This window comes from Taeniopygia guttata, chromosome 1A (genome assembly GCF_048771995.1).
Source record: "Taeniopygia guttata chromosome 1A, bTaeGut7.mat, whole genome shotgun sequence".
Taxonomy (NCBI): Eukaryota; Metazoa; Chordata; class Aves; order Passeriformes; family Estrildidae; genus Taeniopygia; species Taeniopygia guttata.
In genome coordinates, this window is record NC_133025.1 from 4,235,640 (window position 1) to 4,262,851 (window position 27,212).

The 27,212-nt window shown below is 42.7% G+C and overlaps 1 protein-coding gene across 1 annotated transcript; it reads left to right on the plus strand.

The window, feature by feature from the left end:
• Positions 1-856: 856 nt before the first annotated feature.
• ITIH2 (inter-alpha-trypsin inhibitor heavy chain 2) lies at positions 857-26,124 on the plus strand. Its single transcript, XM_002190065.6, has 21 exons — positions 857-1,120; positions 2,624-2,698; positions 7,786-7,821; positions 8,569-8,741; positions 10,849-10,953; positions 11,268-11,430; positions 11,932-12,039; positions 12,764-12,892; positions 13,554-13,670; positions 14,861-15,029; positions 16,662-16,787; positions 17,779-17,960; positions 18,739-18,924; positions 19,905-20,044; positions 20,273-20,445; positions 21,265-21,399; positions 22,564-22,677; positions 23,722-23,920; positions 24,348-24,520; positions 25,417-25,528; positions 25,780-26,124. Exons 1-21 carry the CDS (start codon positions 1,037-1,039, stop codon positions 25,925-25,927), a joined length of 2,847 nt encoding a protein of 948 aa, XP_002190101.4. The 5' UTR covers positions 857-1,036; the 3' UTR covers positions 25,928-26,124.
• The last annotated feature ends 1,088 nt before the right edge of the window (positions 26,125-27,212 follow it).

Here is a 27,212-nt window from a genome sequence, read left to right on the forward strand (position 1 = left end):
AATGTACTGTAATGGAACATTAAAATTAATATAATATAATATGATATGATATGATATAATATGATATGATATAATATGATATGATATAATATGATATAATATGATATAATATAATATAATATAATATAATATAATATAATGTAATGTAATGTAATGTAATAGAATATAATATAATTAATATAATATAATAGAACAGAATAGAATAATATATAATAATATATATTTGACTGCTCTTCTGTCACAGAGTTCACACAGTAATTCTGTCATTTTCATTGAAGCTGCTCAGATGTCTCCAACAATCCTTTCTTTGTGGAAGAGTACCCCAACAACTTTTTCCAAAAGGAGTCTTCCTCCCTTCTTTCCCCCTTCTGCTTTACTCCTTTATCTCATCACTTTAAGCACCCAAACCTTCAAAAGCACCCAGGAGCCATAGAATGTGCACCTGAAAATATCATCAGATGTTCTCATGTGACAGATTTTGGACAATTGGAACTATCACATCATCAGCTACGATGTTTTTTTCCCCAGGAGAGTGGAAAAAAGGGTATTTGTGTGGGTCAGGTCTCAGCCAGCCCCTGTGGGTTGGTGGGTGGGAGGGCCCTTGGAGCAGCCCAGCACTGCTGCCTCCATCAGCTGAGAACCAAACTTCTCCTGGTTTGCTATAAACACACAAGCTGGAGTTCTTGCTGAGATCTTTTGAAGTTTTTGGATACTGCAAGCTCTGTGCCTAGCAGGAAATTAGCCAAACATCACGGGAAGCTACAAAAGCAAGGAGTGAGCCTATCCAAGGCAGGGCTGCTATCGAGGGCAGAGGCGAGTGGAGACACTATTTGGATAACCCTTGCTCAGGCACCACAGCTCAGGCTTGCGTTGCAAGGCTAATATTTACCTACAGCCTAAACAAAGTCAGCATTTCAGAACTTTGCTCAAAATGCTGCACAAACCTGGGCTGTTTCCTTGAACTTGTCTCAGAGAAGGGAGGAACTTGTGTCTGTAGCTGCGTGAGCTGTTCTCAGGAGGAGACAAGCGGGAAAAAATGAAGTATCTGAGCAGCTTCCTGGTTTTGTTCCTCATTTCTGGAGTCGAGGGCTTTGATCTGGTTATTGATGACATCCCAGATGTGAGTATTCAGTCCTTGCTGAACTCTGAGTGGAAGCAGCAGTAGGAGCAGAATTGTGTCACTGCTTCACAATTCTCGTCTACTTTTAGCTGTAAATATCTCTGATAACTGGTCTTCATTTGTCATTTGTAATGTTATTTTCTTTTTAAAATACTATTAAAGCTTATTTTTATTGCTATTTAATATTATTAAAGGGAGAGTGTGAGCTTAAGTCCAAATTTCATTCTGAGCAGTTTCATATTTTTGTTTCTGTGTTGCCTTTTCTGGTGTGGTTTTCACCTTTAAACATTTAAGTGGGCTTCTATACTCAGATCTTCAGCATATTTTGTACCCTGTTTCTCTGGAATAAGCAGAAACAGGGCACCTAGACATCTTTGTGAATGGGGCCTCCTGTGTGGAACACTGTGAACTTCATCAAAGCTCTGTATGGAATTTGTTTTTTGTTAACAGGAATTCAAATATAGAGAGAATATCCTATTGACTTTACATTCCTCAGCAGAGGAATGAAAGAATTTATAGACGAGACCATCATTTCGTGGGATAATACTATGATGAAAAGAAGTTTAGTTATAGCTTTGACTCTGAAACTGAGTCTAAATTTAAACCCCCAGGGTCAGGTGAACTTGGATTTGGTGTCTACACCCATTTCCACATTGTAGTTTTGAAATGTTTCCGTGAAGTCAGCAGGGATGGTATGAGGCTTTCTTTTCCTTTCCAGAATCAATAAAACTCTTCAGTGAGGTGGGATATCCTGTTTTTCTTTATTTTTATAGCCATTTTCTTGACTCAATGAGATTTTAAAACTGGGTTTGTAATTCCCAGGAAAAATATTCCAGATCTGTGGTTCTTTCTAATTGTAGATGCTTTATCAATTCAACCTCAACGTGCTTAAACAATTTAAATTCATTTTGTGTGCACCTTTGTGGGTATGCTATCACGTAAGTTGGAAAAGATCTCATGCACTTAAACTTCTTTATTGCCATAAATTAAACTTGCAACAAAATTTAATTGTGTGGGTGTGACCCACACTTCTAAATGAATCACTGCAGCTGATTCTGCTGTCATTGAGAGAAATTTAATTCTCAGGTATGTTGGTGTAAAACCAGAGATAATTTCTTCTGATTTGAGGAGAAATCCTCTGTACTTGCTTTGAGTGAGATCAGTGTCTGAAATACTGCAGTTTCTATGGCCAGACCCATCTTGATGATAATCATCTGCCTCTTGCTCTTGGTGGTCATTTTATGTTAAATATTACTCTTGTTTCAGAAGGAAAGGCTGTAAAGTGATGGTAAAGGTCATGATTTTACAGGAGTTTATAGAGTTGCTTGGCCACTGAGGGAAAAATGAATGTTGAGGATTTTGGTCTGAGATGGTTTGTGCTCCCTGTTAGCATCCAGGGGAGGTAAATTCCCTTTGGAACTCTCCTGTAAAGTGCTAATCAATAATAAATCAAGTGATAAACAGTAAGGCAGCAGCAACTCTTTCTTCTTCTCCTTCCTCTAGGAAGTGGAAAACCTGATTGATCTGGAAATTGATGGATTTCCCACAAGGTCCAAGGCCAGAAATGGCAGGTACCAGGTACAGTACTCAGAAATGCTCCGAAGAGGAGGGAAGGCAGAATGCCTGGGAGCTCCCTCCAGGTGTCTTTTTCCATGTCCAGGGTTGTGGGTGTACAATCATGTGGGATCAGCTGGTTTTTATAGGAACTGAGACTTCCATATCTCTGGCTGGGACAAGAACTGCTGTTTTCCCTTAAGCACAACACGGCTTTGTCCTGTATCTGTGCTCCTGAAGTGATAAACGATGGAGATACTTGGCTGATTTCATGTCTGGGGAAAATCCCATTGAAACAGGTGAGGTTTTTCCATGAGAAAGTGGAAAAGGACTTCAGACACTGGCAAGTGCAGGCTGTAAACATTCAGCCCTTGCATTCATATTTAACTGTGGTCAGAGAGTGACACTCAGTGATGAGCTGGTACCATCTGGGACCTGGGATGAAAATTTGGTTCCAGCACACTGATGGGTTGCAGATTATTTTAGTCTCTTGGCTTGGGAGACAGAAACATTCAGAGCAGCATTTCAAGAGTTTTTTCTGTGTTTTACACAGTAGCAATGAATTATAATATTAATGAAATCAGTTGTTTGAATGTATTCATTTTTCATTGCACTCTATGAAAGAAATGATGATCAGAGTGGACCTTGTCCTCCACCAAGCTCTGGTGCCACTTTTCTTGGCTTGTTCAATGTAGTGAAAATGAAAGATCTGCTTGAGTATGTTGGATTTCCCAGAGTCTTTGAAATCACACACAGGCAAACCTGATTTTCCTTTATCCTAAGGCTTTGAATTGAACTTATTGATACCTAAAGCCTGCATAACAGTGGAAGAAAATGGAAGAAGATTTTAGCATGAGTATGAATCAAGCCTTCTCTCTCTTGCCAGTCCAGTATTTAAATAATTGAATCATGATCCAAACACAATCATGATCCAAACAGAAATCCCTCCAGCTGCACTTCTTCAGGGCATCATTTCTTTCCAATATGTCTGTATCAGTGCCATATGTATTATGTTACCTCTCTTCCCAAAATTTCTGGGTACATAGAGGCACAGACATGCATGCAGTAATTTACAATTCTACCACTGGTTGCATTATACCATTTATTGCTTTTATTCCCATACATTATTTCCCATCCTTTACCTATCAAATAAATCTTTGTAAACCAGTGGAATGAAGATCTCAGCTACTTTTATATTAGCTGAGTCACAATAAAACATAATAAATTAGATTAAACTGAACTGTGCAAGTCATCTTGAAGCAGCAGCCCCTTGACCAGCAGCAGGCACACAGTTATTTCCTGCTCATCACTGCAGGAAGGCAGCCTCCCAAAGTGTTTTTTCAGCACTATGCTTTTCTGCAAAGAGCTCACCAGCCCACTGGCAACAAGGCAACAGAGCTCCCTGCAGACCCTATTGATTGGCTCTAAACACAGAGGATGGTTTTCTAGGTGCAGATAAGGTATTCTGCTATTTTGCTCATGAGTAATTCTCAAAATGCTGTGCCTCAGGTGTGTGCATGGTCCTCGTGACCACATCAGCCGAGTGTTCCATGGGCTGGAATGCAGGTGACCTTGTGAGCCTCTTTATGGTGGTGCACAGCTGTTATCTGTGTTTGGGAGATAGATAAAGTGTCTAGACCTGTGAGGCACCCTGTGAGGTGGGATGTCCTGCAACACACTGCCCAGAGCTGGGTCCTGATCTCTGGCTGTCCAGAGGTGGGTGAGATCACTCCTTTTTCCTTTTCTGCCTGCTTGGTTTCTCCTCCAACAGAAGCAGCACACGAGGGATATATGGAAAGAGATAGGGTGGAATGATAGAAATGTGGTATGGTTTGGGTTGGAAGGGAGTTTAAAGCTCATCTCATTCCAACCTCCCTGGAACACCTTCCACTAGACCAGGGTGCTCCAAGCCCCACCCAACATGGCCTTGAACACTTCCAGGGATGGGGGCAGCCACAGCTTCTCTGGACATGCTCTACCAGGATTTCATCAGCCTCACACTGAAGAATTTCTTCCTAAATCAGCTGGTTGGAGACTCCCTCAGCTGCCAGGGTGTAAATGTAGCCAAACAGACAAGGATCCATCAGCAGCACAAGCTGCCTTAGGTCTGAAATTTCTCTTCTTGCATCTCACAGTGAGGATCCCCTGAAAGGAGTGTGAAGAGGCTCCAGTGGATTTGGAGTGTGTTAAAAACTGCTTAGGAAATCACAGGAAAATAAGTGAATCATGAGGGAACAGCCCCTCAAAGAAATGGAAGGGCATTCCAGGTAGATCATAGAATCACAAAACATGGAATGGTTTGGGTTGGAAGGTGTTGGAACCCTGGTATTCCAACAGGAAGGGACCTGAAAGATCATATTCCAACCCCCTGCCATGAGCAGGGATGCTTTCTAGCAGACCAGGTTGCTCCAAGCCCTGTTCAACCTGGCCTTGAACACTTGCAGATCACATCTTCTTTCTGGTTCCTTCTGTGGGGCATCTGCTTTTCAACATTTTTCATGTTGAAAAGAAATTTCTGTCAAATGCAGGACATCTGTGATTTTGCTCTCCTTATTTTGCAAAATAGCTGCAATGTCCATCCACGCACTGTGAAGGGTTAAATATCCATGTCCTGCCCAGGTTTCAGGAGAAGATGCATTTCAGTATCTGAAGACAGAGCCCAGCATCTGTGCTTCAAACAGTTCCTGAGGCACATGTTGTCTTCATTCTGATTAGCAATTTGGCACACATGAGATATGGTTCAAGATCCTGTTTTTGTGCAGGGATCAAAAGGTCTGGATGTAATTTAAAAACCAGGATCTGCCATGAATCCTCATGCTGGAAATAGTCTCAGGTACCACAGAAGTCCCTGTTCTCAACAATCACATCAGCACTCAGACCTGAAGTAGGATCTTCAAGGCCAGGCTGGATGGGGCTTGGATTAACCTGATCTAGTGGAAAGTGTCCCTGCCCATGGCAAGGGAGGTGGAACTAGAGGATCTTTAGTGTTCCTTCCAACCCAAACCTGTGATTCTGTGTTTCCATGATTCTGGGGCTCAGGTGAAGATAAAGGTTCAGCTCCATCCTCCTGTCCTGTTGGAGTGGCTGCCCTCTGCAGCCTCTGAGTTCCCAGTTCCCAGCCATGTCTGATCCCTAACAACAGCCGTGGCAGTCACTACAAGTGTCATTGATGAGCTCCCTCTCCTTCAGCTACCCCCTCTTCTCCACCAAGAACTATCAGGAGGGAAACCTGAGCATCCTGAAAGCTTTAACCACCATTCCTAAAGTGGGTCAGGAGCCCTAAGCTGAGAGCCAGAAAAGTAACCCAAATAAAACAAAACCCCTGTGCTCTAAGGCCTTGGTCTTCATCTTTCCAAAATTAAATTTGTTTCAGTTAATGCTGGTTTAATCTTAATTTGTATTCAAGCTGGTGATGTTCCCTGTGCCAAGGGTATGTGTAGGGCCAAAAATCATTCCTTGTGGTCTGGTCCTTTATTAGGTGTGAAAGTCCAATCCACTGTACAGTGAAGATTGTGGGGTGTGACAGGATCAGTCTGCAGAGGGTCTCTAGAGAGCCATAAACTTCCATATCCTGAAATCCCAGTCTGAATGATTCAGGTAGAGTCTTTAGAGCTAGAAAATGAAAACCTGCATCTGTTCTCAGGCTGGGGGAAATCCTCTCCATCTGCCCTTAAAGGGTCCTTAAAATCATGTCTTTAACATGAACTTGCTATGACATCATCATCTCTTATACAGCACAAGATTTCCCTTGAACAGTATATTAATTAGCTTCAAATGAACTTAACAATTACAGAGCAATCTTCCAGTGCACCACAGGATTAAAGCTGTTTTCATCAGCATCTTCTGTGGTTTTGGGTCCTCTTGACCTGAAGAGCTGAGCTGGTCTAGGTGTGATGAGAAATGAAAGTAGATCTCTGCATTAAAAAGTTGCATCTAGGTGAGCCAAATTCCCTTTCAGGGGATTAATAGAAACATTCCTTATGTGGGGGAGATTTTTTGGGAATTAAAGAGAATTATGTCAATGGCCACAAGATGTCAGCACCTTGCCATAGAAATTTCCAAATGGAGACATTCATAGGGCAGGGGGAAAGCCACAACCATTAATGAGCAATTTTGTCTAAGTAATCCATGCATAACTAATTTCCATAGGCACAAGCATGGAAATGTAATATCGATTACACAATTGGTTTCTTAATTTATACATATGTCATAAAATACATAAATATTTTCTAATGTAAATGACAACAAATTGAGCTAAAGAAGTCTGGAGTTTGAGGATGTTTCACTTTTCAGGGAAAAACAAAGAGAACTTTTCTGTTAAAAACAAGGGTGTCTGAGGATGACTTTCTGCCAGCGTCATTTGCTTTCAGGAAGAATGTTTTTCTAGAAGAGAATGTTTTCTTTAAAAATAAAATAAAAGACAGAGGAAGAAAGCTATCCTGTTTATGACAGGTTCTGAGGCACAGCTGGGAGATCACATGCTCTAATATCTCATGTAGAAATACACAAATTAAGGCAAAAGGAATATTCACACTTTGGGAGCTCAAACTAATTTTCATTCCTATCCAGAGAAGGGCAATGGAGCTGGGGAAGGGTCTGGAGCACAGATCTGAGGAGGAGCAGCTGAGGGAGCTGGGAAGGGGCTCAGCCTGGAGAAAAAGAGGCTCAGGGGGACCTTGTGGCTCTGCACAGCTCCTGGCAGGAGGAGGAAATCAGGTGGGGGTTAGGCTCTGCTCCCAGGGTACAAGGGACAGGACAAGAAGAAATGGCCTCAAGTTGTGCCAGGTAAGGTTTAGGTTGGTTATTAGGGAACAGTTCTTCAATGAAAGGGTTGTCAAGAATCGAAACAGTTTTCCCATGGAAGTTTTGGAGTCACTATTGATGGAAGTATTCAAAAAAACATATTAATGTTTAGTGACCCTGGCAGTGTTGGCTTAATGGTTGGACTTGCTCTTAGATCTCTTTTCCAAACTCAATGGTTCTGTGATTCCCTGTGATTCTGTGATTCATAATCTTTGAAAACTGCTTTTAGACACTGATCCCTGCCTTGAACCAGCCAGTCAGTGCTCTTAGCTTTGCTGAAATATCCCCTCCATGTTTTTGTTTTCCAGCGGAGCACATCTGACTGGGGGTACGTTGGAGATCTGGTGAGTGTTTTTCTTCCTCTGTGGTAAGTAATACTGAACAAAGTGATTTTCTAGTTAACCATTTTTTGGAAATCAATCCCTCTGTTTGCTCGGTTCCTTGTTTTTACTGCTGGTTGGGTATTAACCTATTTTCTTTAAACAGAGAGCTGTTTGCACAATATTATTGATACATCTGCTCTTGGAAGGAGAGGAGCATGGTAAATATGAAGAAATAAGCATCAAAACTGATTAGAAAAAGATAATGTTTTAATAAAATGCTTAAATACAGTTATCCCCCTGCTGTGGTTTAACCACTTACAACACTAGGTCGATAACCAGTGCTTCAAGTCTCCTCTATTTAGGACTTCTATTGAAAGTCCTACATTTTGGGAAAATGAAACTGTGAGTTCTCTCCTTATTACATGACATTCAGGATTTCTGTGTAGCTTTTCATGCTGGATTGCACCCATAGAGTTATTCCAAGGACTGGTTACATGGTGAAAAACAAGGAGAACCTTCCAGCTTAAAAAATACCCTTTTTCCATTGATATGTTAAAATGAACTATATTCATGTGACTATCCCACCACAATTTCCAGGTAAAATATGGAGAAGTCCTGAACTTGAGCTCATGCCCCCTCTAGCTGCTGTATTGTAAGGAGCAGCAATTAAAAAGTAGCACTGAGACTATAAAAATTATTGATATTGCCCTCTAGGGCGTTTTTAACCAGCGGTGCCCTAAATTTATAGAGTGATTTTGTGAAATGCAGGTGGAGGATGATGACAAGATAGGTCTTTACAGCTACAAGGTGCAATCCACCATCACATCTCGGCTGGCCAACACAATGATCCAAGCCAAGATGGTGAACAACGCCAGGCGGCCCCAGCCCATCGTGTTTGACGTGCAAGTCCCCAAAGGAGCTTTCATTGACAACTTTACCATGTAAGTGGTGGTCAGGTGATGTTAGAATACGAGCCTCTTTGAGTGCCTCAGACAGAGAGATGTATATGGAAGTAAAATTTAAACCTTTTAAAAAATTAAGTTATATTAAACCACATAAATATGAAGTAAAAGTTCATGTTTAAAGTAAATAGAAGCATAAATTATAATTTTAAATAAGTAGAAGTACATTTTAAGTACCTTTAAAAAATGTGTTAACTAATAAAGGCCCTAAGGGTACGTTTAAAGTTCAATAACTTAACTCCAAACATAACAAAAGCATAACAGAACTTTACTTATATCTCTAAAATAGATAGAACTATATCCATAAATAAATAGAACTATTCACGTAAATAAATAAACTTATATGCATAAATTTTAAGTAAGAAAACAAATAATATAATTACATAAATAAAAAATATTATATACATAGTTTTTAAAGTAAAAACTAGCACTACTTTCACACATTAAAATTAAGATTAGATTAGTTTAGAAAGAATATTTTAGAATTGTGCTTTTAGCTAATAAGTGGTTTTATGTATAAAAATCCCCCTGTATTAGAAAAAAGAACAAGAAGAAAAAGAGAAGAAAGAAAAAGAAAAAAACTTTAGTTCTGACTTCTACTAAAAACATCAGACTCTATCAGAGAACAACTATCACTACTACTACCACTGTTCCTACACGGAACCTTAGAACTCTATACCAGAAAGTTTTTAACACAGACTTTAATACCTTAAACTCTTTACCTTTGAAACTAATATATTCATACAATAAACAACTTCATAACAACTAACAACTACTCATGTCTCTTTGAAGACCCAACTAAAATCAACAAGGTATCAGCCTTGTCTTCTGGAAGCATTCAATGGGCTGGGAAGGAAGTATTTGTAAACACAAAAAGCTCTTATTATTTTCCAGGTTCAGTGTAATTTTTGCAGGCTTTCTCAAGAGGTTCATGTCATCATTCTGTCTGCCTGTCCAGCTCCTCCTCTCCAGTAATTATTGAGTTGTTGGTCAATATCAACAAAAAATGGACAAAAGTCTCAAACAGACTAAGCCCCCACCTTGCCAGATCAAAGGAGAGAGACCCAATCAGAGCCCTCACTTGTGGGAATCCAGGGCTTCCCTCTGGCTGCCCTGGCAGGTCTGGGACCCTGGCAGGGGTCAGAAACCCCCATGTACAGAGCCCCCAGAGACACTGTCTGTGATCTCTGTCCATGGAAAAGAGTTTTCAATCTTACAGGATGAATTACAAGCTCTGAGTGTTTGATATAAGTAATAATTAAGTGTGGCACGGGTGCAAAAGTGAAATTTTAGGATTCTAGATTAGGGGTCCAAAGGGGACAAGATGGAGGAAATTGGGTGTGTCTTGTCCTTTTTCTCCTTCTTCATGCCCTCCATGTTTCACTGTGGTGTTGGCATTTTTATGTTGGTTTAGGCTGGGGACACACTGTTCAACGTAGGTGACAGATATTGGCACGTTATTGTAAATCCAGCACAGGTAGTTTCTGGTATTTAATGTTTGTACCATCCCACTGAGGGCAGAGCCCCACACGCTGCCCTGCAGGACAGAGCTGTGGCAGGGCAGCAGAACATGTTAGAGATAAACAGAATAAACAGCCTTGAAACCAGCACAGACGAATTATGGCTTCTTCTTTGGCAGCGGGGCTGACAGACAGAGACTTTCTACAATCTTGGAATCATCAATACCTGCAGATTCTGACACTCACTGAACAGAAACTGGCCTGGTTCAGTTTCCATTCAGAGAGGCAGCAGCCAGGTTGCTGCTCAGGAGATATCCTGATCCATGTTCCAAGCCAGCCATGACATCAGGAACTGCCTTCCCTGCCCAAAGCATGGGGAAAGTGTGAAGGAGCTGGAGGAGAGCAGATCCTTCTCAGAGCACAATGGAGCTGGCTACTTGAAATAAAAATTAGTCAGGGAAAAAGATAGAGCTCTAGTGAAAATCAGAATTCATTACTTTGGGGTTAAACAAGAACCTTGTTATTTCATTTCCCACCGGCTTAGATTTCACTGATGTAAACTGAAGAAACAGTCCTCGATTGTAAAGTTGTTTCTTTTGCAAGCTGACTGTGTTTCTCTCTCCTAGGGATATCAATGGTATCACATTTACCAGCCATATTCGGGAAAAATCTGAAGCCAGAAAAATGTACGCTCAAGCAAAAGCCAAAGGCAAAGCTGCTGGAATAGTCAGGTATAAACACTCTGGTGTATGGGTTTTGTCCTGAACTTACAGGAGAACTGAGATGACCCATCCCAGGAGGAGATAGATGAGGGGGAATCCTGGAAAGGAAAATGCTTACTTGCAGCAGCTCTGCTATTTAATTGTCGTGGACTTAAACTGTGTTTCATCTTTCAGCTTGCTAAAACACCCTGTGCTGGAAGATAACTGCAGCTCCCTGACAGAGGCCACAGTTAGAATCAAAAGCCTCAATCTAAGTCAAAGTTCAAAGAAGCTTTTCCTTCTCCTTGTATTTTCTCAAAATAACCCCACAGCTGATTTTTCAGGAGCAATGCCTTGGACATGGAAAACTTCCAAACCGAAGTGAATGTGCCCCCAGGAATGAGGATCCAGTTCCAGCTTCACTACCATGAAATGATCCGAAGGAAGCTGAGCTCCTACGAGCACATCATCTCTGTGAAGCCAGGACGCCTGGCCAAGCACATGGAGGTAAAGCAGAGCTGGGGTGTGTAGGAAGAACCCCACAGGTGAATCCTTGCTGAGAAAGCACCCATGGTTTTCAGGGAAGTGCTCCTTCCCATGGCAGGGGGATTGGAACTGGGTGAACTTTAGGATCCCTTCCATCCCAAACCATTCTATGATTCTAAGACAAATCTGGAGGGACAACCAAAGATCATCAGCTCTCATAGGACACTACTTCATGAAGTTGGGTTTTTGTGAAAAGCACTGCTGCAAATAAATAGCAAGTACTGTTTGTTTTCCTTCAGTCAGGTTTGCACAAGAGTATAAAAATGTCAAAGCTTGTTTGGCCGAGTGTTCTGACGTGAGTCAGTCACGACTCAGGAGATTCCCAGCTGTGTTTATGAGTGGGGACAGGACACATTCATTCCTCTCTAGACCAGGTTGTTCCAAACCCAGTCCAACCAGCCCTGAACACTTCCAGGGATGGGGCAGCTCTCCACAAGAAATGTCCTCCCTTCCTGCCTTTAGGTGGATGTCCGCATCATTGAGCCGCAGGGACTGCGCTACGTGCACGTTCCTAATTCCCTCGGAGATCATTTCAATGGAATCACCACCATCTCCAAGGGAGAGAAAAAGGTAACCAGTCAGACTGGAAATAGCACAAAATCTTCCATTTTCACGCTAACTCTACACAGTCCTGGATTTTTTGTACCTGCTAGAAGCATGCAAAAATGTAGCAAAATTTGTCTATATTTCCATAAGAATATGGAGGTAGTATTGTTTCCTGATATTCAAAGTCACCCCCATTCCTAGTTTAGCAAATTATTTCAGAGGTACTATGTGTCTGTATTAAGTCTTATCTTCTCAGGCAATTTCAAGTTATCCAGTTAAAACAGAAAAAAATGCCAGAAAGTCTGCATAATCAATCACATGACCAATGAAAATGTTTCCTACTACTTAATTCACAGACAAATGACAATCCCCTTTTTTTAGGGGGGAAAAGTCAATTAGAAACCTATTAAAAATGTTGATAAAATGATGGATAGTTTCAACCAGAAAAATGTTAATAAAACCTAATGTATTGCTTAGTAGAAATGGTTTGCACAACTCTAGTGGAAATATTTGGTGCTGTAGATGGGTAATGTGCTTTGTATCACAGTTGCTACTATTTAATCAACATATCCAGGCAAACCTTAGTGCTGTTTTTCTACTGAAGTGACAAAGTCCATTTTCCACAAATAACAAAAGCAGGAAAATGTTCAGTGAAATCAGACATTTCATAAAGATGTGGAGTCTCTTTGTGTCAGACACCCCCTCTCACACAACACCTGCCTGACTGATGATCTCCCCTCATTTCAAGGCTCACGTTTCTTTCAAGCCAACAATGGATCAACAACGAAAATGCCCCAAGTGCTCATCCACAGCCGTGGATGGAAATTTTGTGGTGCAGTACGATGTGAACAGAGAAACCACGGGGGGAGAACTGGAAGTAAGTGTGGCTGCTCAGCTGGGACCAGAGAGCTGTGAATAAAGGAATTGCTGTCCTTCAGCAAACTGTGCTAAACTTCATCCTTCAGGGAAATAAGCATGAGGACGAGCTCTGTATCCAATTGAAAGAACAGAGGGATTTTAAGTGGGCAGAATGGATTTATTTAATTTATGACTAAGACATGGGCTTACATATAGTAGGAGAAGATTCCTGTCATGTCCAAAAGCCAATGCCTTTATACCTGGCAGCACTCTGGTGATTTAATGTAGAATCAGAGGATGGAGTCTTTGGATGTTGTACCAATACATCACAAGGAGACAACCAGAACATCACTATTTTTATGTTAACATGAAGCTGAGTTATGAGGCTGAATTATTACAGGCAGAACAGTCTTTTTCAAAGCATTTTTCATTCCTCCCTATGCTATGGCATGGAAGTTGTCTGAGAACCAGGTTCTGCTTTTATTGAGTAAAATGGTGTAAGGCTACAGAGATATGCAAAGCTGAAAGTTAGAACTGGCCAATAAAGAAGAGAAAAAGACAATAGGGAAAAATAATTAGATCATTAAGAAAATAAGAATTTTCTGCTCTGTTGCTGTCTTGAGTTTTCTGAGGTCTTTGCTATAGCTCATTTCACTGTGATTTTTTTTTTTTTTTTACAGATTTTTAATGGCTATTTTATTCACTTCTTTGCTCCGGAAAATCTTGATCCACTGCCCAAAAACATTTTATTTGTTATAGATGTCAGTGGTTCGATGTGGGGACTAAAAATGAAACAAGTAAGTGTTTGACCTCTGCTGTAAAATGAACGTACTGCCCATTTTCCCCATGTGCTTTACCATGCAGTTCTGTAGCACACTGGCATGTAAAATTAGCAGCTTAATTTGGAGAATATTTGGAACCAAAGACTTAATGATTTCACCCCATTATTTATAATGCTTCTTCCATGCTTTAAGGAAGAGGTGGTGCCAGATTTTAACTCTAAATTTAAATTTTAATGGACCGATCACAAAATATTTTGTAAAGGCTCTTACCCCCTTTTTCTCTAATGCTCCATACTGAATCCTGGGAAAGCCTCAATGGGGATACTACATCCCTGCTTTCCAAACATGGATGAATTGTTGACAGCACTCTGAAGACCACTAAGGATTGTTTAGACAACATAACCCATAAAGGGGAAAACATGTTAAAATAAGATATTTTAGTCTGCAAGAGAAAATGCTTCAAGAAAGATAATCAGCCTCCAAATATGCAATTTTTCTGAAAGGGAAACTCATCAACTGACTTTCATGCCCAGACAGGGTAGAATAAGATGGAATCAGATGGATTTGCAGCAGGAGAGGCTTAAGTTATATATTAAGGAAACTATATAGGTCTGAGTGAGGAGTTTGGGAGATTGTATATCATGTGTCACTGAAGGGTTTTAAGAAGTGGCTTGACAAACATTAGCTGGGGATCATCCAGGTATATTTGAATTTCCTTCAGAGCACAATAGTAAAGCTTGGCAGATTGCTTCCCTGGGGAAATCAGTGCTGTGAAACTGGGATACAGGTTAATTGTCACTTGTTTAAATCACACATCTTCAAAGAAATGTTACCCAGCCTGAAACGACTGTGCTGCAGACAGAGCTGTCTCCTGAGCTGATCTGAGCAGTTGCTCTCTCCCAAACCACAAATGTTTCCCCCTTTCACTCACTCTGTGTTAGCAGGAATTAAGCAAGTTGAGCCACATGAATTTATCCTTCCTAATTGCAATTTTTCTGTTTCTTTGGTGAAAATGTCGACATTATACAAGAAGTAAAAAAAAAAAAGAAAAAAAAAGAGAGAGATTAGGACAGGTGGTTCTAATTTGGATTTCAGTGCTCATGTACTTATTCCTCAAAGGGCAGTATTTTCTCCTGGTCACAAGTTAAGAAGAGGCTTTTATAAGCAGGAAACATAAACCTGTCTTCTCTTAAACTTCTCCTCAGACCATCGAGGCCATGAAGGCAATATTGAGTGAGCTCCGTGCTGCTGACCAGTTCTCCCTGATCGACTTCAACCACAACGTCCGGTGCTGGAGAGATAATCTGGTCTCAGCCACCCCATCACAGGTGGAAGATGCTAAGAAGTACATCCAGACAATCCATCCCAATGGGGGTATGAGGTTTTGATTGCAGGGTGCTCACAGAAGTTGCTTCTCACAGGAATGGGTACCTCAGACAGCCTTCAGACTGTCAGAGTATTCCTAAAAACAGAGTCTGATTCCCAAAATACAAAAAGCATGCCTAAAACAGGAGCAAGAATTGCAGTTTATTGTATTAGGGGATGGGATAGCATTTCCTTCTATGGCAGATAGAACACAGACCACAGAACAGCTGCCTTTAATCCATCTTACATCCCACCTCAGAGATCCTAAATGTCATTGAAAGATGAAGTCCATCTCATAGGCCTGGATGAACAGGCAGATGAAATATTCCCTAAGCAGAGAATCACAGTAATTTGCCCTGGGCTGGCAGCCAGCTAAACACGAGCCAGCAGTGTGCCCAGGTGGCCAGGAAAGCCAGTGGTGTCCTGGCTTGGATCAGCACGTGTGTGGCCAGCAGGACCAGGCCAGTGACCATCCCCTGTGCTGGGCACTGGTGAGGCCTCACCTCCAGTCCCATGTTCAGTTTTGATCCCCTCTCAACAGGAAAGATTTGGAAAGGCTGGAGAATGTCCAGAGAAGGGCAACAGATCTGGGGAAGGGGCTGGATCACAAGTCCTACAAAAAACAGCTGCAGGAATTTAAGGACATGGTTTAGTGTTGGACTGGGTTAATGGTTGGACTCAATCTTAGAGGTCATTTCCAACTTTAAATGTTCAATAATTCTATGAGCTACTAAATGCCATGTGGGAAAACTGTTTCTCCTTTTTGTGCCTTCATTCCCTGTCTGATAAACAAGGACAGATGCCTTTTTCAGCTGCACAGATCTTTGGAAGGGGCTTACGATGATTTTAATTTGCCACTCTCTGAAGTGCAGTTTTGGATTTGTTATTTAGTTATTTCTGCATCAATAGTGTGGAGAGACTCTCTCTAACATCAGAGCTTTCCGGTGCTGTGGCACCTTCAACTTCAGAAGTTTTCACTACAATGAACATGAAGTTACAGACTTGTCCAAAATCATCAGTGTGTTGGAAATAGGAAACCAAGCTGGATATATGAGTGACTGACTTTGTAACCTCAAAAAGAATTGACAGATAAACTTAGAGATCCCATCCTGCAAAGCCAGTTTAAATTCAGCATTTTTTTATCTTGTCTCTGGAGCTGCTGATTTTTTTCTTTCTTGGCAAAAAAGCCACCTATTTTCTGACTGCTCAGCCTTCAGGTTTCTGTTCCTCTTATCCTGATTTCTTACTCTGCTCCTTCTGTGTCACAAATCAAACCTTAGATAAGCTCAGCAAACATATACCTCTTCTTGTCCAAGGAATGGGCTGATGGCCAAAACAGGAGGTTTTTCCATGCTCTCATTCAATCACCTGCCTGTAAACAAAATAATTCTTCCCATACCAAGTAGTTCCCAACACCACAAATGGTCACACTGCAATTAGGGGGAGTGGAGGAGCCTCATGAAGATGACAGCCTGGGATGAAAAAGGGAACCTGAGTGAAGAATGGTGTACCTAAACATCAGAGAAGAGGGGTTTTGCTGCCTTGATCTCAGGCCTTGTCTCTTTTAACTCCACTAGCCTTAGAACTGATCTGGAGTCAACAAGAGTAAAAAACTTGTTTTCTTCATTGTGTCTTTGACAGGTACAAATATCAATGAAGCTCTTCTCCGAGCCACTTTCATCCTGAACGAAGCCAAAAGTTTAGGAATGTTGGACCCAAACTCAGTTTCCATGATTGTATTGGTGTCTGATGGAGACCCGACAGTAGGTAAGGATCCTGCTTTGGGTGAGAAGAAAGGCTGGTGGGTTAAGCCTGAAAAGAGCAACAAGTAGACAATTTGGCAGTAAGTTTAAAAAATTCCATTCACCTTTCTTCCAATCCTTTCTGCTGCCCTTTTGCCAAGTGCTAGGAGTGCCACAGGGCTGTGCACTGAAGCTTTTGAAAGATGAGCAGCTTGCTATGCAGGTTATGGTTTTTTTGCAATTTATAGAAGTGCACAAGTCCTGTAGGACAGGTAATCAAAACAACCTTAGAGAAATTGAGCGTTTGAGCAACCTGGTCTTGTGGAAATGTCCCTGCCTATAGCAGGGGGGCTGGAACTGGATGATCTTTGAAGTTCCTTTCAACACAAACCATTCTATGATCCTATGATTGTACAAAAATTTCCTCTTCCTATGAATTTAGCCCACACAGATCTATGCAGTCACAAGCATAACATCAAAAGCAGGAAAAGAGAGTGGAAAGCAAATTAATTTTGATTGGATTTGGTACAGGTCAAAGCAATTGCTGACTTGAAGATGCCAGGTCCAAAAATTCTGCCATTAAAAATAAGCCTGAAAAAAAACCCAGTCCCAATGATGACAGAGAACATCATCTTTATGAGAAACAAAGTAAAATCTTCATGGAGGTGCCTTAATCTGCAGAGAGCCTAAATAACTAATTCTGGGAGAACTCTAGATGTGCTAGAATTTCAAATCCGTGTAGGAAGTTACTATGAGCCCTGGATATACAATGAAAACACATCAGATATCCAAAAAAGTGTCCAAAAGAATTGTCTTCAGTGCAAACATTTTGTTTGCCTCTGCCCAGGAGAAGCTCAAATGTTGCTGTAGGCAATGGAAATCTGGCATTGAGCTTGCTGTCTGGATTTTCCTAATACCCAGAGAGAACCAGAGACACGGGGAGAGCAGGAATGTGCTCACTTTGATGGAGACTTTCCTGTTGCTCAGGTGAATGTCACCCTTTCTGTGTCTCCAAGGTGAGCTGAAGCTGACAACAATCCAGAAGAACGTGAAGCAGAGCATAAAGGATGAATTCTCTCTCTTCTGCCTCGGGATTGGGTTTGATGTAGATTACGATTTCCTGCAGAGGATCGCAACCGACAACCGTGGCATGGCCCACAGGATTTTTGGAAACCAGGAAACTTCTCTCCAAATGAAGGTGAGTTTCTGCCTCATTGCCTCTGTTCTGTTCACAGCTGTAGCTCCACCAGCAAGAAGTTCTCAAAACCCATCAATTCTTCTGGAGAGTCCTGCAAAATATCAATCATTTGATCTTAAGTGGTCCTAGTTACAGTTTTAATTATATCAATAACACACACTTTTCTTCCCTGTGTAGGATTAATATTCTATAAAACAGCCTTGACTATTAAAAAAGATTTTCTGAATTAAAGTCTGGATGTTACTTTAGGCCATTTCATTACTAACAAAATCTCTAGATATAAGTGATAAAGCATAATCCAGATTTAGCCAATGTAAGACAAAGTGCAAGTCTAGCTCTGGCTCCAAATCAGTGAGCAGGAATTGTTGCTGATCAAACTCTGACATCCTTATACTGTTACTGTTCCCTGATTTCACCATCTATACAAGAATTAGGTGGGGATTAGCTGTGTGCTGACCATCCTGAGGAGGGATTCAGGCCTACATACATCTGTGCTCAAGACTTTTAGGTCTGGGAACAAAGGCCGGGATGAAGTCCATAGCCCATGGACTTCTGACCATCCTTTGACTTTCACAAGAATTGGACCAGATATTCTTGCTGTGCCCCCTTAAAAGTGTGCCAAGCATGAAAAAGTCTGCATTTGATGAGATGAGGAAATTCCCTCTTGCTCTTTAGGGCTCCAGGTTTTGTCACTCGCTGTCCTTCCAGTAAGAGTGGCCTGTGCAAGAAACTCACTTCACGCACAACAAACTCACTTCTCTGTCTCCTTCCCTCTCAGAATTTCTACAACCAGGTCTCCACCCCGCTCCTGAAGAAGATTCAGTTCAACTACCCCCAGGAGTCAGTGTCAGACGTCACCCAGAGCAGCTTCCACAACTACTTTGGTGGCTCAGAGATAGTCGTGGCTGGGAAGGTGGACACGGAGAACCTGCAGCACTTGGAGAGCATCGTCACCGCGACTGCAGTGAGTGAAGGTGTCCCTGGGACACCTGCTCGGGGGATTTGGGCTGCTCCATTCCCTCCTGTGTGCAGTCTCCCTGGTGAAGGTTAATGCCAGTGGAGGGTTTTGTCCTCTTGGGTTCTGGGTGGGAATGTGGGGATACTCATGGGGAGATTTTTCCAAGAGCGTTTCACAACAGCTTCAAGTGCAGCCAGGAATAGTCACTCTCTGCACCCTGCAGCCTATCAGAGGGACTTCCTGCTAACAAATGTACCAAAAAGATTAAATCTGGACAAAAGTATGGATTTTTCTTCATGCTTTGTGGAGATGCAGGAGTGATCCCCTAAGGTAATTCCTTTCATGACTAAACTTCCCACCGTCAGGTAGTTCAAGCTGGTGGATCTTCAGCATATCAAATCCTAGCACTGCCCTTTTATGTGTGATGAGCCTTTCCCATGTTTTCAGGGCTGCTCTTCCAGGTGGAGTGTGGTGGGATGGGAATAGTACATTGAGACCTTTCTTTCTGAGGAGGAACAGAATTATCTGCACTCTTACAGGGCTTAGGAGTTATCATTTGCCAGTTGTTGGAAAAAACCCAAACATCTTCAGTACTTTTTCCTGCCAAAGCATAGTGCAGTCCAAGGGTCTGTGTGAGAAAGTAGAATTTGGTTTGTGTTCTTCAGTGGAATTGGATATGAAAAAGCCTGAGGGGCAAAAAGCCTGTCAAGATCCTCTTCTTTTGGCATGAGGTAGCACCTCTGGGGCTCCTGGTAACAGCAATTTGAGCTACTTTAATCCACTGACACAGACGTGTCTTTAACAGAAGGATCTCCTGCTACATCTTCCCTCTCCATTGCAGTTAGGCCAACGGTGCTGGGATTTTCTGATCTAGAAATGACCAAGGACAGAGCCAGAGTGGGTCCTTAATGCCAGCCAAGAGGGGAATTCAAGGCACCCCATTCTCCTGGCTCCCATCCCTCATCTTTCTCTCTCTGACTGCACAGGCAAATGCAGAGCTCGTCATGGAAACCCTGAGAGATGTTGAAGAGCTGGATGGATTCATGAAGAAGGACAAATATGCAGATCCTGACTTCACCAGGAAGCTGTGGGCCTATCTGACTGTCAACCAGATGATGGCAGAGAGGTGAGGAGAAATGTGCTCAAACAGGCCTGGCTGTGGGGCTGAGGGAATGGAATGATGGAGATTTACCTTATGGAGCCTGAGTGAGAGCCATGGAACAGCTCAGGATTAATCCCCTCAGACTTTCCTCTTGCAACACCACTTGGCTCTGTGACCCCTCCATGACAGAATTGCCATGGCAGCTGTCCTGTAGAGCTGCTAACCAGGAGTTCTGCTTCTGCTCCCACCCAGAAACGCAGCCCCCACCGCAGCTTTGAAGAGGAACATCACGAAATCCATCCTGCAGATGTCTCTGGACCACCACATCGTCACCCCCTTCACAGCCATGCTGATAGAGAATGCTGAAAAGGATGAGATAATGCTGGCTGACCAGCCCAAAGACCCCAGGAAGGGCTGCTGCCCAGGTCAGTGTCTCACTCTGCCAATTACTGTGTCTCTTAAATTGTGTGAAAACAGCCTCTGGTCTGAATTAGAGACACAAGGACGAAGATACTGACAGAGATGTGACCTGTGCAATCTTCAGCCCCGTTGTTCTCCCCAGCTCCTGTTGCTCCTTACTCCTCTTCAGAGCAGGGTCAGCAGATGTGAATGTCAGCCCAGCACATTAAACAAACCAAGTTTCATGGATTGTTTAAGATCATGTTGCTTTATGAACTGAATGGGAGAGAGACAGGACAAGTTACTTTGTCCCGTCTCCATCATGGCAAAGGCAGAGAGTGCTAGTCCAGAGGAGCATGATCACAGATATTAAATTATTGCACTTCTCTGAAACCTTTATTCACATGGGTGATCCCAGAGCATGCAGAAAGAGTCCTGCCTTTTCTCAGGCACCTCAAACTCAGGACACAAGTCAACAAAGTTTTTACATATGCTGAATTTTTAAAAGTCAGTTTTTTTCTTGGCAAAACTTTAGCCCAAACACTTTAGCCCTTACATTTAAGGCTTTGCTAAAGTGGGAGCTGCTCTCATGAATGAGAGATAAAAAGCCAGGCTCCATTTTTAATTGATAACTTATGGTGAGCTATCTACCCTTATATTTCATTGGTGAAGACACTGGAGCAAATCCAGCCTTATGTCATTATACAAATCCACTGTAAAGGGTGTTGCACCTGCTTTATATTGGTATAACAACATCAGGCTTTGATCCACTGAAGCACTCTAAAAATTACACTATAAAATACGTCAGCACTTACAGAACCCTAATTGTGACTGTCATCTAACAGGTAGTCTGGGATTAACCCCAAATGCACCCAATAACAACAAAGGGATCCCAGCCTGGGCCAATGTCACAGCTGTGCCAGTCAGCTTCATGCCTGAGCAGAGGAGCCCTCCTGTGTCCTCTCTGAGCATCAACAGAGGTAAAACCTACAGCATTTCCCTGCCAAGAACACCAGACACATCAACCTAATGACTCACCACCATCCCTAGAAGAGTTCAAGGCCAGGCTGGATGGGCATTTGAGCAACCTGGTCTAGTGGAAGGTGTCCCTACCCCTGGCAGGGGGCTTGGAACAAGATGCTCTTTAAGGTCCCTTCCAACCCAAAGTTTTTCTTTATAAATCATGGAGTAATTTTGATTTTGAATGGATGAACCTGTAAAAATAGATGTAAGCTACAAGGATGAAACTATTTTGGATCCTAATAGGATCTAAAGTATCTAAGTGACCTCATAAGCTGCTGTGTGCTTCCCTGAGGCTGGGGCTGTTTGCTGAGCTTAACTTTAGCTTCTCTGCAGTAGCAAAGTTACCTCCATTGTAAATGACAGATGAAAGCTATTGTAGAGTTACTGCTGTTGTAAATGGCAGATAAATGTTCTGTGGTAGATAAAAATCTCTGAGTGCACCGGTGACTGATGGATCCTGTTAATTCTTGGGCCTTTGCCACAGTTTAGTGGCAGTTTATTTGAGCAAGCCAGCTGTGAGAACCACTGCCCATAAACACGGTGTCACTACAATAACTCTCTGTGAGATGTGTGTATTTGTGTAGTGATTACACAAAGAGCTCTCAAACTCCTTCTCAGCACAGGGAAATGCCAGACAACACCAGCCCAGCAGGAGCTGGGCAGAGCTCTGCACTGCAAGGCAAGGCTGGAAGCAGCTGCCTTCAGTGTTGGGTGCAGCTGTTTGCTCATCTGAGGCAAATTTAAAGGATATATTAATTTCTGAGGGGCCCAATTTTGTCAGGTCATTAAATATATTGTGAGAACCAGTGCTGTATTGTATTCTTCAGTGGGATTAGTAGGCAGGATGTGTCTTTACCTGGCATCAGTATGGTTCACTGCATTTGGCAGCAATCAAACCAGGAATGTCACTTCCTTCCCTTAAACCAGGGAATTGTATGAGGAGGAAGTGTCTGAGGGGCTTTTGTGAGGAGCAGCTGAGAACTTTTTTAGCTACCTTAGGGTGGAAAGAGCCCTCATTTTACTATGAGGAATCCCAAAAAGTGCTTAAAAATATTTTGTGTCTCTCCCCTCTAGGGCAGGTGCTGACCTGCTTCTCACACTTGTTTGTTTCTGTGTTTCAGTGGACAATGACCCACATTTCATCATTCATCTGCCCAAGAGCCAAAGGAACATCTGCTTCAATATCAACTCGGAGCCTGGGAAGATCCTAAACTTGGTGTCTGATCCTGGCACTGGTAAAGGAGTAAAACATGGCTTATTTTACAGCACAGTTTTTTTCTTTCGGGTCTGAAAGGTGTTTGGAAGGACCAGGGGAAATGCCTAGAGGGAGAACTGTGTGCTGGCAGGAGTGTGAGCAGCAAGCTGAGGAAAATGGTTATTTCCCTCCACATCTGGAGTATCGTGTCCAGTTTGGATCTTGCCAGTACAAGAGATATGTTGACAAACTGGACTCAGTTCAGTGGTGGCCACCAAGATGATTTTGTGGCTGAAGCAGAGGACAGAGAGTGAGAGGCTGAGACAGCTGGGTTTGGTCAAGCTTAAGAAAAGTGGTGGATCCATGGTGGATCTTGTTGTTGTTCTCAACCATGTGATCAGAAGGTGAAGGTGAAGCCTTGCACATCTCCAAGGTGCACAGCTAAGGGACAAGAGGCTACAGAGAGAAGGTGAAACTCAGAGTAGAAGTAAGCTATTGGGGAAAACCCTTTCACTGTGAGGATGGCCAAACACAGGGAAAGGAGCCAAGACTATGGAATAACAGGAGAGTAGAAGTCGGCAAAGACCATAAAGATTATCAAGTCCAAGTTTTAACCCAGTACTGCCAACTCCATCATGAAACCATGTCCCCAAACATCACATCCACAGGCTTTTTTAACATTTTTAGGGATAGTGACTGCACCATTTCCCTGGGCAGCCTGTCCCAATGACCTCTCTTTCAATGAAGAAATTTTCCCTAATATCCAATCTAAACCTCCCATGGCACAACCTGTGGCCACTTCCTCTTGTCCTATGCATCCTTTACACTACACCTGAAGGGGTTTTGTTCCCAGCAAGATATAACAGCAATTCCCACCAGATTATTGTGCTAAGGGGTGAACAGTAGCATCAGGAGGCAATTTAATAAATTATTATTTTCTCTTGGCTGGAAAAATGAGAAAACAGGGGGTCAGAAGGGTTCCTGTTTCTGTTGATGCCATGGTGCTCCCTGTTGAGATCAGAACTCCAAGTCTCCAGGCATTGCTCCAAGAGTGAGGCAATATTTCCTTCTCTGCTTTTCACAGGAGTTGTGGTCAATGGGCAGCTCGTCGGGGCCAAGAAAGCAGAGAATAAGAAACTCAACACATACTTTGGCAAAATTGGGTTTTATTTCAAAAAGAAAGGCCTGAAAGTGGAGATAACCACGGAAACGATCACGCTGAAAGATGGCTCCTATGCCATCACACTGACCTGGGCTGACACAGGGCACATCATTCGCAAACAGTGAGTTGATAATTTTTCACCTGCTCCACCTAATTCTATTGGAGATACCCTCAGGGTTCCTGCCATGCCTTGACTCACAGCATCCAGGAGAGCTTCCCCTGCAGGTTAACAGCTCTCAGCCATGCTGGACACCCTCCAGCACTGTTTAGGAAACAGGATCACATCCAAAATCTGTATTCACTGTAGAAAGAGCTTTAATTTAGGGGAAATTAGGTTGCCTCAACATGGGGGTGAAGTGTCTGTTTATTAGGCACTGTCCTGCCAGAACTCTGGGTACCACTTCCAAGGCTCAGGGTTTTTAATGGATCTTCTGACATACCTGCCATCCCTGTGGGATTGTTCTGGATGCCTGAGTGAATCTCAAGGGGCTGAGAGCTGTGGTGTGGGCAGATGAACTGACCCTGCCCTTTTGGTCCCTCTCTGCCAGGCTCCTCATATCTGTGAAGAAAGAAAGCAACGTTACCATCACTGTGGGGGAGGAGATGTCCTTCATGGTTTTGCTGCACCGTGTGTGGAAAAAACACCCAGTGAATGTTGACTTCCTGGGAATCTACATTCCCCCAGAAAACCAGTTCTCTCCTGCAGCCCATGGGCTGATAGGTAAGGGCTGGGGGCCAGGCAGTGGGAATGGTGGGACACAAGGAAGGGGTTTTGCTAGATCTTGAAGGGAATTTTACAGATCATAGACTTAAAATATCCTGAGTTGGAAGGGACCCACAAGACCCCAGCTCTTGCACAGGACACTCCCAAGAATCCCATCATGTGCCTGACAGAATCTTGCAAATGCTCCTTAATTCTTGTTTAGTGCTGTGACTACATCCTGAGGAGCCTCTTCCAGCGTCCAACCACCACCTGAGCAAAGAACCTTTTCCAAATATCCAGCCTAAATATCCTCTGGCACATCTTCATGCTGTCAATTTGTTGGTGATTGTGTCCTGATGGAAAAGCTATGGAAATTATTCAAAAAGAGATAGAGAAATTCCTGTGATGTCCTGGAAGCCCCAAGGACATAGTGGAACATCAGGGACCAGGAGATTATTCCTTATTTCAGCTGGGGAGGGTGTTTTCAAAACAGACCTGAGTAGACTTGGTGACACTGAGACAGGACTTTCCCTGGCTGGCTAAACTGCTGCCTGTTGAAAATAAAAAGACAGAAACAAACTCCCCAAAACAAACCCCTCAAAATTTTCTGTGAAGATTTCTGTGCAAACATCTGTAATCATCTCTTCCCTAAATGACATCCCTTTCTGGCAGTGGTATAAAATGAAAGCAAGGCCTCCGTTCATAAGGCAAATCAACCTTCCATGTCCCGGGCCCACGCAGAACTCCTCTTCAGGAGCAGAGGTTGTTTTCCTGATTTGTGAGAGACAGTGCCCCGTGGTCCATGCAGGATTGGTTTGCCTGTTGGAGCTAGTTTGATTTTCCAAAATACCTGGCAGCAGCATGGCACTTCAAAGGTCAGGCCACACAAACAGCTCTAAACTCTCCCTGACCAGGTCAGTTTGCATCTGAACCAGAAGTGTCGATCCACCACCAAACACCTGGGCAAGCTCCAGAGAAACCACAAGCCATCATGGAAGTGAAGGGCAACAAGTTCACTGTTACCAGGTATGAATCATGTGCTTTATTGCTCTCTTTCTAAATCAGTTCTGTCCTTGGAGCTGCCCAGCTGGAACCCCCCAGAATAGGCCCACGAGGTCACAGAACTGTAAAATTAATTGTGTTTTGTGGTTATTGCCACTTCCTGCTGGTGGAAGGAACATCTCCCCACTTTGGAAGAACAGCAGCAATACTGAGCAGGATGTCCCCGTGTCTATTTGCCGTGTTGTGACCCTCCTTTGGGTGTCCTCTCCCTGCAGGGGCGTGCAGAAGGACTACAGGACAGACCGTGTGCTGGGGACTGACGTGCTGTGCTGGTTTGTGCACAACAGTGGCAAAGGCTTCATAGATGGCCACTACAGGGATTACCTGGTCCCCCACCTCTACAGCTTCATGAAGAAACCCTGAATGCTCCGATTTAGTACAAAAAATTCCCATCTGCTCCTTCATGCCCAAACAACTCCTCTGAGCAGCAGCTGTCACACCAGGGTGACTGCAGGGGACCCCACCACTGTTTATTTTGTTTTATCAGTGTTTCAAAGACATGTAAACTCCCTTTTCTGCTGAGAAATTAAATCTGTAATAAAGTGACATGCTGGATTGGAGGAGGTGTCTTCCTCTTGCTGTGTCTAATTTAATGGGCTGTAAACTCCATAAAAAATTTCCACTATTTTCTAATATCCATTTCATAGTAGAGGTGCAAGATTGTTGTGGTTCCTGCAGGGTGGTTAATACACATGACCAGATTTAATATGTATTTAATATTTACACCTTTATGTTTCCAGACTGCTGGGAAAATATAAGTTCATACAGTGTTGGACTGGGCAAAAAGAAGGATGTGCATATAGAAAATCTAACAGGAAAGAATATGGGTCTAGAATGGGTGTCATGAGCAGAATTTAAAGATGAATTAACCAGTGGTGAGGAGGGTCATTGAAATAATTGTTGCTACTATATTGGCAAGAAATTAATTAGGTAAGTCTCAGACAGCCTCCAACCTTTTTGTGAAAAGTCAACACCAGAATGGGGCTTCACACACAAATCTTTGGACGTGGGAAACATTCACACTATATAGAAATAATAATCAGTACTAAAAGTTTCCCTTCCAGAGGGCTTAGCTCCCAAAAGATCACTTACTTTTCAGGAGCATTCAGCGATGAATGAGATCAGTAGTGAAATAAACAATACCTGTGTGTGTACCAAAAGCTGGGTTTAAAACTCTGCTTTCTGAACACCTTATTAAAACACATTGGCCTTATCCTTTTCAGCAGCCCTAATCTAGGAAAGGAACTCAAGTAGTCTCCTTGCCCTTCTCAGCTTTGGTTTCCTTCACTTAGGCACTAAAGGTTGGTACAGGATCTTTCTTACAGCTGTGTCAGGATCAATGTGGTTTTGAAATGTCCCTTCAAAGCTCCTCTTGGAAGGGTCAGCGACTTCCTACAAATTATATATTGCTTCTTTCAATTCACCCCTCAATTCTGGCCTCCACAACTTTCAGCAGCAGGCACTTCAGTGAGATACCATTGTCTTGTCTTCCCTACACAACTTATAACTTGTCTACTATATTTACTCTAATTCATCAGGTTGCAGAATGTCAAGTGTAATTATTTTCAGTGATACAGAAGCTGCTCTGTTCTGTCACTTGCCCTCACTACCCTCCCACAAACCTCCTCTCTCTCAGTACCTGTTCTCT